Below are 15889 nucleotides of genomic sequence, written 5' to 3'. Positions count from 1 at the left end.
TGGGGGTGTGTGTGATGGATTTTCACCAGAGGGTTTTAGACTCTGATGATGAAGAGTTGTTTGTTTCTTTGTGAATGTGAGAACAAGTTAGTTTTCTCCTTTCGGAGTTTGTTTTTAGTGGCTCCATTTGGATGATGAAGGGATGGTCCTGGGGGTGAGTGATGGAAGTTAGAGTGTAAGTGGGCTAAGTGTTTTTTGGTAGTGGGTGTTTCCAGTCTATATTAGGGTTGGTGATTTTGGGCTTATGATAGTGTCCCTAGTAGGCATTGGGAGCTCTGGTGTTTTATGAGGCCATGAGGTTTTGGTTCATTTGTTTGTTGAGGCTAGTGTGTCTTGAGGGTGGGGTGTGAGTTCCTTCTTCTTGTGAGGGTCCTTTGCTGGGGGGTCTCAAGATTCCTGAAGCGTATGATGCAGTGTTGAGGCTGAGGTGTCCTTGTGGATGCTTGTGGAACCTCCTTTCTGAGGGTCAACTTCCTTCTTGAATATGGCCCTCTGGGAGAAGGGCCTCAAGTGATAAGTTTTTCTCAGGATAGTGCTGGGGTGCTCTCAAGCCTTTAATTAAAGTTTTTTTCCTTTTGTAGACTTAGGTGGTAGGTTTAGAATTTGAGCCTTTTCCTAAAAATTGCTATGCAGAGCCTTTGTCAGTTTGCCAATCCTGAAGTAACAAGGGTGGTAGGTTTTCTGCATGAGCCTTGCCTTTTTAAGGCTGTCCCAGCATTGGCAGAGGCATTGCCTTTGGTGGTAAGAAGAGTTGCTCAAGGTGCAAGCCGCAGCATGCAGACACAATATGTAGCCTCCCGTCACCAATGGTGCAGAGACAGTCATTGGATGCCTTAGGCTCAGGACCATTGAGTAAGCCTATCAGAGAAGCTGATCATCTTCCAACTGATCATCTTCATCATCTGAGGTGGCTTAATGATTACTGCATCTTTACTAGGACTTGTGGCTGCAGGTTGGTGTCACAGCCTCCCTGAGATGTCTCCAGTCATGTAGTCATATTCTGGCTTCTCAGGTCGTTATCGAGAAGCCTCTCTTACAAAGGAGTCTGGCGGGACTGTGTGTCTGTTTTGTGCTGTGGACTGAGGTCTCTGTGTTTGTGTTCTGCGAGTGGGGGCTTACTGTCTGATTAGGATACTCACTGTGCCCGTGCGGTGTCTCAGTGTGTTCTTGTGACTAAGCCGTTTCGGTGTGTGTTTGACTGTGGAGCTTTGTGAGTAGGGCTTGTTGTGTTCTGTTTTCTCTGAGTGTGTGTTTGGTTATGGACTGTGTTGGTGTTTGTGGTGGTGTGTTGTTTGAGTGTCTGTGTGTTGGGCCTCTGTTGTTTTTGGGTCTTGCTGGGGGTATGGTGTGTGGTCTTTGAGAGTCACTCTATTGTGTTGGAGGTATTTTGTTGATATGTGAGAGTATGTCTTTGGTGTTGTATAGGTAGAGGATGAGTAAGTTGATGGAGTGATGTGGAGAGTTGAAGAGCTCATTTGTGGTTCTCTTGCTCTCCTGGAGAGACTTGGCAGTCCCATGTCTGCATGTGCTCCATGGACCCAATTGTCTGTGGAGGTGGGGCTCCGATAAATTCAGTTTTTCAAGGTCACCATAGACATGCTAGACACGTTCAACAATTGTAGGTTCAAAAGAAAGGGCGGGGCAGGAGCTTGAAGCTAGAGAGGACAGGTAGAAAGTGAATTGGGAGCAAGTAAAAGGAGTTTACAAAAAAGGAAACCTTAGTGCCCGTAACAAGGGAATAAGTTTGAAGTGAGCAAAAGAGAGGTTTAACATCTAGGTAGGTAACCTGGGAAGATTCTTAAGAGTAGGTGGCACTGATGGTTTGCTGCCACTCTCTGCATTGAAGGACATTCAAAAGTTAAAGTGAAAGCCCCTTCTCAGGTGTGTGTTTGTTTATTTCTTTATTTGCTTGCTTCCTTTACCAGGAAAGTCCAGCTGGGCCATGCAACAACCCCCAAAGAAGAGAAAAAAGAATTATACTAAGTACACTATACTTAAAACTTCCAAAAAAGAAATACTACAAAATGGTATAGTTTACAGTATAAAGTGGATATAAACAGTTTACACACCCCGTTAAAATGCCAGGATTTTGTGATATAAAAAAATGAGACCACAATAAATTATTTCAAAACTTTTCCCACCTTTAATGTGACCTTTAACCTGTAAAATTCAGTTGAAAAACAGACAAATATGTTACGAGAAAAATATAAAAAATAAAAAACGGGTTGCATAAGTGTGCACACCCTTAAACTAATACTTTGTTGAAGCACCTTTTGATTTAATTACAGCATTCAGTCTTCTTGGGTAGGAGTCTTATCAGCATGGCATATCTTGACTTGGCAATATTTGCCCGCTCTTCCTTGCAAAAGCGCTCCAAATCTGTCAGATTGTGAAGGCATCTCTTGTGCACAGCCCTGTTCAGGTCACCCCACAGATTTTCTATTGGAGTTAGGTCTGGGCTCTGGCTGGGTCATTCCAAAACTTTAATTTTCTTCTGGTAAAGCCATTCTTTTGTTGATTTGGATGTATGCTTGGGGTCATTGTCGTGTTGAAAGGTGACATTCCTCTTCATCTTCATCTTTCTAGCAGATGCCTGAAAGTTGTGGGCCAGAAGTGACTGGTATTTGGAACTGTTCATAATTCCCACCACCTTGTGACTAAAGCCCCATTTCCAGATGAAGAAAAGCAACCCAAAGCATGATACAGCCACCACCATGCTTCACTGTGGGGGTGGTGTTCTTTTGGTGATGAGAAGTGTTGTTTTTGCTCCAAACGTACCTTTTGGAATTGTGGCCAGAAAGTTCAACCTTGGTCTCATCAGACCATAACATGTTTTCCCACATGCTTTTGGGAGACTTGATGCATTGTTTTGCAAACTTTAGCCGGGCCTGGGTGTTTTTCTGTGTAAGAAAAGGCTTCCGTCTTGCAACCCTACCCTATAGCCCAGACATATGGAGAATACGAGAGATTGTTGTCATATGTAGTACACAACCAGTACTTGCCAGAAATTCCTGCAGCTCCTTCAGTGTTGCTGTAGGTCTCTTGACAGCCTCCATGACCAGTTTTCGTCTTGTCTTTTCATCAATTTTGGAGGGATGTCCAGTTCTTTGCAGTGTCACTGTTGCCCCATATTTTCTCCACTTTTTGATGACTCTCTTCACTGTGTTCCATGGTATATCCAATGCTGTGGAATTTTTTTTGTACCCTTCTTCTGACTGATACCTTTCAGCAATGAGATCCCTTTAATGATTTGTAAGCTTTGTGCGAACAATGGCTTTTGCTGTAGCAGGCAACAGTAAATGTCAGAAAAATCCTACTAGGACAGCTGAACTTTACTTGGGGTTAATTAGACTCTTTTTAATTGATGACAGGTGTGTACCCAAGAAGACTGAATGCTGTAATTAAATCAAAAGGTGCTTCAACAAAGTGTTAATTTAAGGGTGTGCACAGTTATGCAGCCAGCTTATTGTACGTTTATTTATTTTTTATGTTTTTTCCCCTAACAGATTTGTTTGTTTTTCAAATGAATTGTAAAGGTCACATCAGAGGTGAGAAAAGTTTTGAAATGATGTATTGTGGTCTCATTTTTTTATATCACAAAAACCTGGCATTTTAGCAGGGGTGTGTAAACTTTTTATATCCAGTGTATGTGACAGTATTATGGAAGCTGCTTTTAATAGTGGGAAGGTGAGGAGAGAAGGGATGAATGGTGACATAACATAAGTGTTGTAGAAAGGTAAATGAAAGTGTTTCTAAGTTAGTGGGAGTCTAGAGGAGTGTAAAAGGGAGTATGGTACCTTGAGAGAGAGAGAACAAAGAAAAGATTCTGAGTGTGTTGGGGGGTTTACTTTACTTTAGCTAACAATCAGATGATCTAACGCTGTTAGCTCGAACACTAAATGTCGCACCGGCAAAATAGTGAACGGCCAGAACAGCAAATGTTTTCCCAGAGAAAGAAATCGCTGGGCCGGCCGTCCGGGTTGTGATGTTTTCTCCACTGTAGTGCAATCTCGGAGTTGGTATATTTAAGTAGTGGGAGTGAAGTCCCCCACTTCCTTTAGTGTTTTTTTTTTGTTTGTTTTGTTTTGGGGAACAACAATTTTTTTTTCCCTGGGAAAAAAAATTTGCTGTTCTGGTTGTTCGCTGTTTAGAGTTTTCCCGCTTTAGGGGTCGATATAACAACATTCGATCATCTGATCGTTCATTGTTATAATATAGACCCGCCAGAGGAATATCTGCAAGTGCAAAGCCAGGAATTTAGAAGGTTGAATTTAAAATCAACTTCAAAGAATGTCTGATTTTTCTGTGCAGTGTTTACTCAAGGCATTTGTGGATTTACCATGTCTGATATTCCTTAAATGCTCATAAATTCTGTTTTTAAATTTCCTCTCAGTCTTTCCGATATAGAAACATTCACATGAGTTACACACTGCACAATAAACAACTCTTTCAGTATGACAGTACACCTTCTTATTCACCTGTATTTTAAAACCATTCACGAAGAATTTGTGGCCTTCCATCATAAAACTACATTGAGCACAGGAACCACATTTTTTCATAGAGCCTGCATGTACAATATTTCTGTTAGACTCTAAAATGCATTTCAAGTTCATCCCTCTCTTAAAAACAATATTTGGTTTAGTTCCAACACATTCTCTGACATCCCTATCATTAAGCAATATAGCCCCATTTTTGAATAAAATATCTAACACATCCTTACTGTTACTGTGAAAAGTAGTAATAAAAGCACATTTAAAATTTGAATTCTGTTCAGCATTGGATTGGGTCAAGTCAGTTCCTACTCCATTAACCAAGCAGCCATCAATAGGGGGCATGCCCAGGTTAGGTATCACCACATGGTGACCTAACAAGGGTTTAAAAAAAAACTCTTTCTCTTTTGTTGACCCCCTCAATCATGACTTCATTAAGGAGCCATAACGGGTAACCCCTCTTGCAAAACATAGCTTTCAGATGGTCACACTCATCTAAGAAGTTATCAAACAAACTAACCATCCGGGCTGCCCTTACAAATTGGCCCTTTACTAGCCCTCTTTTATGGGCATTTAAGGGATATCAGACTTGGTAAATCCACAAATTCCTTGCGTAAACACTGCACAGAAAATCAGATCACTCTTGCAAATTTTTCATTGTGGACACTGTTGACTTGGATAAAAGAGGTGGCCCATGGGGGCTGCTTTTGGAAAAGAAAGAATTAATCTGGCAGGTCCGCCTAAATGCGGGGCAATGGCCAGGATTAAACTATTCAATCTCCATTGCTTGCTTGTTAAAACTAAAAGCAATGGAAAGGTAAAATATATAAAAATAAAAAATATAAAAAAAAATTATATACATTTTTATATATACTTTCATTTTTATATAAACACCATTTTATAGATTTTATACATTGTGTGTATTTGTATTTATTTTCAGCGTCTTTGCACTTGTTAATGTCATTTAAATGCTGGTTTTAGAGTGTCTTTTTACGAATATTTTTATGGTTGCATTTCATGAATATTTATGAGTTCAGGGAGGTCCTTTTTAGTCAGTGTAATGGGATTGGTTTATTATCCTGGATTTGCTTTTATCTGATGAAGTTGAGAAGGTTCTTGACGAAAGCACTTATCTATTTGTTATTTTGGTTTAATAAGTGTTTTTACCGCTCCCAAAGTGCTTTGCGGCCATTTGCTACAAGGATTTACTTGAGTTGTTGGTGTGTGTGGTTCCAGGAGTGCTGACTTTGTTTTTCTACAGTTTGTGAACTTTTGTGCTTTTTTAGTCGACCTTAACCATTATGTCAACCCCAATGCCCTTCCCCCCAACAGTAATAGAAGAGAAGAGAAACCAAACTATAGTAAGTTTTCATGCAGTGTACATACATTTTTTTTAACAATTGTCATTCAGCCAGCATTACATAAATTGCTTATTTCCTAACTGGGTTAAAAAGGATTCTGTTAAGGCATCTAAGGGTATGTGGAAGAAACTTAACAAAACAGAAGATAATACAAAAACAGAAAATGGAAGCACTTTCCCTATGGATATGGATAGCAAGATACAAGCAGTAAAAATGTTTTTAGTCCCTTTAGTTTTATACACAGGTCAGGCATATTTTAGCAACCAGAGAAGTTGTGAATAATAATTAATAAAAAGTTGAAGCAATTTATCTGGGAGGGGAAGAGGGCAAGGGTTAAATGGGATAAGTTGATCCTTCCAGTAGAGCAAGGTGATTTAGGATTATCTAATTTGAAGGGATATTTTAGAGCACAAACAGAAAGTTATAATTCAGTCAAATTCCAAATAATTTTTCCTCCGGTAGATAGCAAGTGTTGGAGGTTTGAAGAAGAAGAAAGAGATACCTGAGAACATAAGATTTGTGATGTAATGAGTTGTCAAATTAAAAAAAATCCCTACAGAGTGTACTGCGTCAGAAATATTGGGTGTCCAGGTGTCCTACATTCAGGGCCCCCTGTTTCTTCTGTGTCTTTTCCAGACTCTCTGGACTGGAGCGACATGGTAAGATTAGGAGTAATAGGAATCATATGGATTCCACTGATGAATCCCTCACCAAGGTCACTGACCTTGATGAAGGGAAAGGTTCTCCCAAATCCTTCCAACTACAGTACCTTTTTTGGCAATGTTATGGAGTTGTTGAAACAGCTTGGGGGATGGACCACAGAGGGCCCCTTCCCCAGAGGAGTTAGTGTTGGCATGGGCCTAGCCGCATCCTGATAAGTCCCCCCCCCCCCCGATGCCCTTATTGACCTGGTGTCTTGGAGGGAACCCATTGTTGTGGAACCATTCCTCAGAAAACCAAGTAGGATTTTGGCCCCATCTAGGGACTGACTCCACTGGAGTAAGAGTCCTGCATTTGATGTTATGATGATGGCAGCTGCCATGAAAAAGGATATTGTGGAAGAGAGTTCACCAGTCCATCCCCCCAAAAGGGAGACTTGGGCTCTGTATTGATTGAAAAAGCATAATACAAGTCAGCAGTCCTCACATTATATTTGCACAACTACCAGACTCATTTGACAAGACTTCACCAGCACCTAGTGTTTGAAATATCAAATGTGGTAAAGACTCAGTAGTCAACAGAGATTCTGAAGGCTCATTTGTCAACAGTGCAGTCTCTCACAAACATGTCCATAAGTCTGTCTTGCAATGCAGCAGATCGAATGTCTTGCACAGCAGGCATATGCTGACATGCCTGGATGTGTTTTTGCAGTTTTGCGACTGCTTTAAGCCATCATTCATCAGCACTGCATTTGACAGTTCTTTCCTTTTTGGCCCAAAGCTCAAGGAGACATTAGCCAGGAGTGAGAAGAATGGAAAGACTCTATCTGCCATAAGAGTATACTTTGCTACCCCTCAATGATCCTACTCCAGGAATTAAAAAGGAGACAGATGTCTCTTTTTTTTCCATAAAGCACAGCAGTCTTTCCAGGGTACCCTGAGGAAGGTTCTCCTTGTGGCAGAGGGAGAGTCATAATGTACGCCGCCCACGTGGCAGAGGCAGTCCTGAAAACCAGGGATTCCACAGAACTTTGTCTGTGAAGTGTTTTAAGCAAACCACCTCAAAATATGTGTAATACTACTAATACACCCAAATTCATACTACTGTATAAGGAACACCAAACCAACACTTGGCTGGGCTCTTGTACTAACCTTGGCTAAACTTTCTTCCCCTCTTTATCTTCCTCCTACTCCTTGCCTTTTCGCATTGACTACTTCATCTACCGACTTCTACCTAGCTTCCTCCTTTTCTGCCTATTACCACACTCAGTCACTTTTACATCATGTATTGCCTATGTAAAATCAGAGTCTATATTAGATCAGCGAACGCTTAAAAAAAGCGAATGCTGATTGATCGACCATATGTAAGTGAAAGCTTACAATCTCAAACTGTCAGATCAGTGATTTTTTTTTTCCTAGGGAAAAAAATCGCTTATCCAAAACACATACACACAACACAAGCGCACCAAACAAACAGAAATACACACACACACACACACACACACACACACACACACACACACACACACACACACACACCTAAAAATCTGACACCTAACCCTACACTAAACTATGCACACACCACTAACTATCCACTTACCTTAACCCAAACCCTAAGGTCCGTCACTATTGCACACTCACCTCACCCGCTCCCTAACCCTAACTCACCTAAATCCGCCCTAACCCTCATGTCTACACAATCGCACACTTACCTGAATCCGACCTGTAACTTTCCACCACAGCACTGAAAATACCAAAGCAACAGAAACGGACAACCAAATTCTTTCCGTAGGAAAAAATTGAGTTTCTGTTGCTTCGATATTTTTAACTTTCGCTAAAATAAGGTCACTCAATCAGTGTTCGCTTGTTTAAGTGTTTGCTGATCTAATATAGACCCTAAAATCAGACTTCATTATCCCAAAAGTTGATGCATTACTCTGTTATTCTGTTGTCTCCTCTCATTTTTCAAAAGCCACTAATCACATTGATTAACAAACTATCTTTTTTATGTCTTATAAAACTTGCATACCAAATTGCTTGATTTAATCACCTTTCTCATGTTATTATTTGTTATAGCTTATGTATTGTGCTGTTCTATTTTTATTTTACTATTGTTGCTCATTTATTTAATTGTATGTATGTAATGGAGCCTCTCTCCGCTGTTCTTAACTCACTACTGTAGTTTCTTTCAGTTATAAAAAAATTGTATCCATGTAATGGAGCTTGTCTTCCCAGGGATCCCCTGAAAATGGGCCACTGGCCCAGTTCAACTTTCCCTGTAAACAAATGTAAAATAAATAAATAAAAATAAAGTAAAAATGAAGGATTGCTCAGCTGCTGCACTCTGTAGGCATTCAGGCGTCACTTGGCTTTACACCACAAAGCTTGGGACGCATTCCCCTCAGGAGCATGAGTGCTGAGATTCGTATCCAGAGGCTATACAATTCCCTTTTTATATACTCCAAAGTGTTCTCAAACATCTCTTCCAGATGTGCCACCTCATTAGAGAAGAGACACAGCAGTCAAAATACAAAGGCTGAGAGCCAACTGAGTCATCCAAGAGGTCCCACCAGACCAGCAAGGATCCAGGGTCCATTCTAGATTTCAAGAACAAGGACCTCAGACCAGTTCTGAATCTCAGCAAAGTGAACCACTTTATGAAACAGACCATGTTCTGGATGGTCGTGATGCAGTCCATTCTACCTCTCCTAAGGAAGGACAACTGGATATGCTTGATAGAGCTCAAAGATGCCTACTATCATGTACAGATATTGAGACATTCCAGGAGATTTCTCTTTCAGCCGAGAGCTAATCATTACCCAGTTCCGAGCTCTGCCCTTTGGTGTCTCACCACAGCTCCCTAGGTTTTCACCAAATGCATGGCAGTAGTGGCAGGTTCATTTGTTTCCATACCTGGACGATTGGCTTATCATTGCTTTCAAGACAACATCTGTCATCATGGTTCAAGACTCCTTAGTTCAGCTGCCTGTCTTTAAGCATTGTAGTGAAACATGAAAAGTGCATCCTGAAACCAGTGCAAGTGTTGTTTAATGGCTGCCGTTTGGATACAGTCTCTCAGGTAGTCATACTCTGGTTACCCATGTTAACTTCCCTTCACCAGCAAGAGTCCCACATTTTTCAGGTCCTCAAACCTCCTGTGGCTGCAGTTTTGCAGCTTTTTGAGCCTATGGCAGCTTCTATCTGTCTAGTTCTTCTGGCAAGGTTTCATATAAGAGTATTGCACTGGACTCTCTAGCAGCTCAACTCAGATGTCTTACCTCACACATCTCATGTTGTTTTCAGTTTCCCTGATGAAAATCTGATGCCTCCACATTCTTTGGTGGTTGAGCTCATTGTGGTCACAGCAGGGGACCTTTTGCTCTTCCCAGTTCCCTGGCCACAGTCACTATGGATACCTTCCTTCTAAGGTGCAAAGGTGGGGCATTTTGAAGAAGATTAGTCCTTCTAGAGCTGCAGGACTTTCTCTCCCAGGGTGTGATTACCATCCAAATGGACAGCACATCTGTAAATTCATACCTGATCAAGTAAGGTTGAACTCACTCCTATCCCCTGTGTTTTGAGGCCATAAATATTGGGTATTGGTTGATGTTTTCTCAGTGTTTTCTGATTGCCGCATATCCCAGGGAAATCCTTCATTCTGGCAGACAGTTTGAGTTGGAACATTCTTCCACCTCGCAAGTGTTCCCTTAACCTGAAAGTAATGGCTCAGATTTTCAGTCACTGGAGCACCCCCTGCTGTGATTTTTTTACCTCCTCATCCAACACGAAGTGCAGCAGTTTTTGCACCCTGATCCCTCCCGTGGGACTGTCACTTAAGAATGCTTTCCTGTATCCTTGGCCCCTGGGTCTCCTGTATGTCTACCCTACAATGTCTGTAATAATTACATTTCTTCAGAAGGCAGCTCATTGCCTCATTTTGGCCCAGACAAGTGTGGTTCCCCTTTCTTTGGCCTCACCTACATCACCCTCCCTGCGTGCAAATTCTCCTTCCAAATCTGATCTCCCATATGTCAGGGATGCCTCTGTCCAACTTCCACTCCCTTAAATTGACCACATGATTTCTCCAGTTCCATTGATGATCAGGAATCCCAAGCTATCTGTCAGAGTTATTCATATTCTTTCCTCATCCCAGAAGCCCTACTGTAGGACGGTATATGCTGTTAAGTGGAAGCATTTATCCAGCTGGGCATCTTCCAAAGGTCTAGATCCATTTTCAGCCTCTTTGGAAGCTATCGTAGATTTTTTTTGTTGGTCTTTCTCATTCTGAGTCGAATTATTCTACCATTAAGATCCAATTGGCTGCTGTTTCCAGTTGCCACACTGGCAGAGATAATATGCCTTTAGAGGCTCTTAAGCTATCTAAAGCCTTTCTGAAGGGCACCTTTTTGTTGCGGCCCCATGTTTGAGATTCCAGTACCTCAGTGGGATCTTCCTTTGATGCCACAAGTTCTTGCTGGTCCTCCTTTTGAACCTTCAGCTATGGTATCTTTAAAGTTGTTGTCATTAAAGATCTTTTTTCTTGCAGCTATTAACTCCAATGGAAGGGTATCTTAGCTGCAAGCACTATCCTCTGTTCCTCATTACTTGATTTTTCATAAGGGCAGAGTTACTCTTAAGACGGATCCTTCTTTTTTTCCCAGAGTCACCTTGGAGTCTACTTTGAACCAGCCAATTCACTTACCAAGTCTTCTTTCTAAATTTTAGTAACGGGAAAAGTGTCTGCTTCATTGCTTGGATGTGCATAGACAACTCCGGTTTTATTTGGATAGCACTAAAACTTTTAGAAAATCTAAGTGACTGTTTCTTTCCTTTTCTGAGTCAAGGCTCAGGGCGCCTGTGTCCAAAGTGACCCTATCCAAATAGCTGTTCAGCTATGTCTCATTTGTGTATTTCTTGACCAAGAATTCTTTCAGCAGGAGCAGTGGCTACTTCAACTGCCTTTTTCCCCACAGGCATCAGTTGATATTTGTGCTGCAGCTACCTGGTCTAGCACTCATACCCTTGTTTCATATTACAAACTGGACATTCAGTCTAGGTCAAGAGCTTAATTCGGTCCCACCATTTTGCGGAATGTCCTCTCCTAGAGCCTTCCTTTGGGTATTTCTTGCTGGGGGTTCCGTTCCACAGGTTGAAGCCAAATGAAAAAGACAACATCGGATATAAAAGTTATGTACTTATCATAATGATGGATCCATGTTTTTTTTTCTGTCTGGTTCCCCTTTCAGATTGTCATGGTGGATAGCTGAGTGCTACTGATTGGTCTAGCAGTCAGCTTTATGAGCTGCTCTTGCTCTGCACCGGTCCTTGTCTGTTGCTCATTTTCCTGTTACATTGTTGTAATTATTTTAGATTTGATATTTTGATAGGGTAATTGTTAAGGTTGAAACTTGATCTGCGGAGAAAAGAGGAGAGCAGGATGCTATGGGTAGAGGAGGCAGAGCACTCAAGCAGAAGACTCTACAATGGCCAGCTTCAGATCTGATAACCACGGGTTGAACTGGACAATAGAAGACAACATAGATCTATTGTTGTGATAAGTACATAACTTTCGTTTAAGAGTTTTAAACTTCATCTGTAAAGGAGACTTGACTGAGAGCAACAACATAGCAATATCTGAAGCAACATTCAGAGTATATAATAGCAGACTTAGTTAGCAATAGTAACATGATATTCAGAAGTCTTCATAACAGCTTGTGATACACGGAAACATTGCATAAATCTGACAGGTTGTGTACAATTGTAGTTAATAAGAGGATGGACTTTTCTTTTTTTGTTTGTTTTTATGAAGTGTGGAGTGAAGCTGGAGGCAAGGGAAGAGAATAGTTTAGAAGGGGCTGGACACAAGGGTTGAAAGGCTTTCAGTTTGAAAGTGGAGTGAGAGAGGGAGGGAAGTCTGAAGGGTATGGTGGAAAATGATGAAGGACCTGACCTAGGGTAAGAGGGAGAGAGAGAGAGAGAGAGAGAGAGAGAAAGAGAGAGTGAGTGAGACACAGTAGAAAAGGACATAACATATTTAAATGCTGGCCATATAAAGTAAGGATGAAGGATAAGTGCTCATTGTTGCAGAAAATGAAGTGGAGAGCAGATTGGTGAAAAACTTGCTTCTGGTGTAGGAGGAGGGTAGATAGGAGAGTCTGACTGGAAGGAACACAACTTGAGGTGGGTGAAAGGGCACAGAATTTAAAGTAGAAAACTACTACACATTTGCAGGACCAGGAGATTGTTAGGTGCCTGTTTGAGGCAGATGACATAGTACCTTTATTAGGAGCATGTTTCAGCTGTTTAGATACCTTATTTCAGCACCTGGCTTTTTTGATCTTCTTACAAAAATTAGTTATTGGCTGAGTGCAACATCCTGGTTGATGCATTCTAAGTGAGTTAAATATAATTTCTGAACAACTCCCATCTTATTTCCGCCCACTAAAAGGAGTTTTGTCCTAGTTTAATATTGCGTTGCAAGGCTTTGTTTTAATAGTAAAGAAAATCTGAAATTTGTAGAATATCATTCCTGAGCTTCTTGGATTGCGTCACTATTAATTTCCATATATGTCTGCCCTCTGTCACGTTTACTGTGTCACTTTCATGGGCTTCATACTTTTTTTTCTGTTTTTATATTTTTATGAGTAGATACCTTGATCTCAGCCCACCTTTACCAGATTAACTACCTTTTTAAATATATTCCTGCCTTGCTTTTCTGGCCTGTCCTCACACAAGACATCGACTGTCGACATACCCTGACAAAAGATCTCTGTCAAAGTTTTTATAATACTAATTACTGCTAGTAGTAGTATAGCATAAGACCAATTGCTATGGTGCCATCTATGCAAACCTTTAGAGTGCATGGCATAGCAGCTGTGCATCAAACCCTGATACTACAATTCATTTATGAATATGGCTTGATTACGTTCAGGATTTAATAGACTCTCATTTTTTTTCAGGCTCTAGAATGCGATTACGTTAGTGCTCATCTACACGAGTGGATAGATTTGATCTTTGGCTACAAGCAGCAAGGCCCTCCAGCAGTGGAGGCTGTGAATGTCTTCCATCATCTCTTCTATGAGGGACAGGTGGATATTTATAACATCAATGATCCTCTAAAAGAGACTGCTACGATAGGTTTCATCAATAATTTTGGTCAAATTCCAAAGCAGGTAAGATGTATTTGTTTGCCTTTTTATTGGAATGTAGATGACGGTACTGCTGAATGATTGTTTCCAAAGTTTTTTTCCTCTGTGTGGGAGAAATGACACTTCTAGACATTGTAAAAAATGATATAGCTTAATACAAGTAGTTAAAGTAATTATTCTGTATGTGCCTCAGACCGTCAGCCCCACCCTGATAGGTTCTGTGCCCATTCATTTTGTATGGGGGAAGAGAGGCCCCCATTCTCCTCTGGGCAAGAGACGTCAGAAGAAAGTCATCATTCAGACATGCATTGAGGTTGTTTGAACCCAGTCTTACTGCTTTGGCTGGCCTAGAAGGACTTGAGAACACACTCATACCAGTAGCCTTAAATGTCTGGCTTTACCCCTAGCCCCCATACAGAAATTTCCTATATTTAAGGGCAGAAGCTTATTATCCCCAGGCCAGATAACTACCTTTTGATCCCACACTGATTGCATACTTCATTTTCCAAGGGGGAATTCACTTCACTCAGTCAGTGTACACACCTGCATTGTCATAAAAGCCAATAGTGGAATGGAATTCCATGTACTTGCAATGAAAGCAGGCATCCCCTATGTGGTGCTGCAAACCAGGCACATGCACACACACTATGTATCGGTACACTCATGATAAGCAAGCCAGTGTCAGCCGCTCAGTCCCACTCCCCCGACCCTCCCTTCTCCAGTGACCAAGACACAACTTGAGCTTGGGTTTATTGGGCCTTACCTCTACACCACAGAGCCAAGCTCAAAAACAAATTTTTAAACAAATTGTAATGATTACAATAAGACTCATTATTTGTCAATAAACACTAAAAATAGTCTTATAGCTAAGTAATATGTACCATTGCAAATCAATGTTGAAGCTTTTTCTTCATTCTATTAACCTAGCTGTGATTTTGTACAGTGCTGATTTGTTTTTTCTCTCTTCTTTTTTGTCCAGTAGCCTTTCTGGACTCCCAAACTATAGACTGTAGACATTCTCTGAAGCTCATATGGTTTCCTTTTCACTTGTGTAGCCTGCACATTGTCCATTAGGTTGGAATCTCCCCCTAAGGAAGAGGAACTGGTTTATGCCCTAGCAGAATGGATTGTATCACTGGACTGTCTATTTGGCAGGTCTTAATATAAGCAGTGTGAAATATTCAGGGATTGTATGCCATAGTTTCCATGTTGGTCTGGCTGAATACATTCAGCACATAGTGCATGTAATGAAAACCATTGCATGTTGAATGCATGATACTACCACCTGTGCTTCTTACTGATGAGATTGTAGTCTACATACCAGGTCTATACTTCAATATAAGCTTAAGCCCATAGGCTATACCTGTGTGTGTGTGTGTGTGTGGGGGGGGGGGGGGGGTTCTGCAGTGCAAAATTCTTATGCTGTTTTATTGAGAAAATATTCAGTTGTCCTCTTTTGTCTTGGTCAGTAGACAGTCTGGATGAACAGAATCATAGTTAACATGGTGAAAAGGCAGCTGTTTTATGTGCATGGTGTTAAAGGGCATAATTTCAATATCATCATTCATTCCATACTGTCATTTCTGAATACTGGTATGCAAATGAATTTTCATACTGCTGCTCAGGACTGAAGTGCTTGCTTCAGCATTTCATATGTAGTCTAAGCTGTGTGAAGTTGCTTGTTAAAATGTACAGAGTGGTTTGCTACAGTTTTTAAAAGAAGTCTTCCCTTTTATTCTGCAACTTACAGAGTTGAGAGACGCTAGACTGGGGAGTGTTACCAGGCACTAGATGAGGCAACTATGGCTCTGCTGGACCACTAGGAGTTTGGTTGCATATTGTACCAAGTAACAAATCTTGTTTTATTGTCTTTCGCTGTCATAAATTTCAAGGTAATGTGCACTTGCTGTCTGTTAGTTCAATGTGTCAAAAATATGACACATTACTGGTGATGTTAGTAAGCAAGATCATTTTATTCAGGGTCAGCAAATGGAGGTTAAGCTGTTTTTTTTTTCTTCAGGTAATAGTCCTCATTTACTTGAGATAAAAAAGTTAATCTGAAGAAGAAGAAAAAAGAACTGCATAGACCCTAATATTGCAAGTAAATATCAGTAGTAGATAGAGCATTGCTAGGATGTATTCCACATCACCCTTCAAGGTTATGGAATAACCTCACCTTTATGGTGAGAAGTCATCAGCTATTAACTTCTTACAGAAATAATAATAAAGGT

The 15889-nt window shown here is 40.8% G+C and overlaps 1 protein-coding gene across 1 annotated transcript in view; it reads left to right on the top strand.

Moving 5' to 3' along the window:
- Positions 1-15889, top strand: part of WDFY3 (WD repeat and FYVE domain containing 3) — a 5086165-nt gene that overhangs the window by 4680178 nt on the left and 390098 nt on the right. The window contains exon 55 of the mRNA XM_044059488.1: positions 13470-13682. Within this exon, the coding sequence (XP_043915423.1) occupies positions 13470-13682 (213 nt within the window). The remainder of the gene's footprint in view (positions 1-13469; positions 13683-15889) is intronic.

The sequence above is a fragment of the Protopterus annectens genome, chromosome 17.part0 (genome assembly GCF_019279795.1).
Source record: "Protopterus annectens isolate FY-2018-M chromosome 17.part0, PAN1.0, whole genome shotgun sequence".
Classification (NCBI taxonomy): domain Eukaryota; kingdom Metazoa; phylum Chordata; order Ceratodontiformes; family Protopteridae; genus Protopterus; species Protopterus annectens.
The sequence above is the reverse complement of the archived record's forward strand: the minus strand, read 5'-3'. Positions and strand labels throughout refer to the sequence as shown.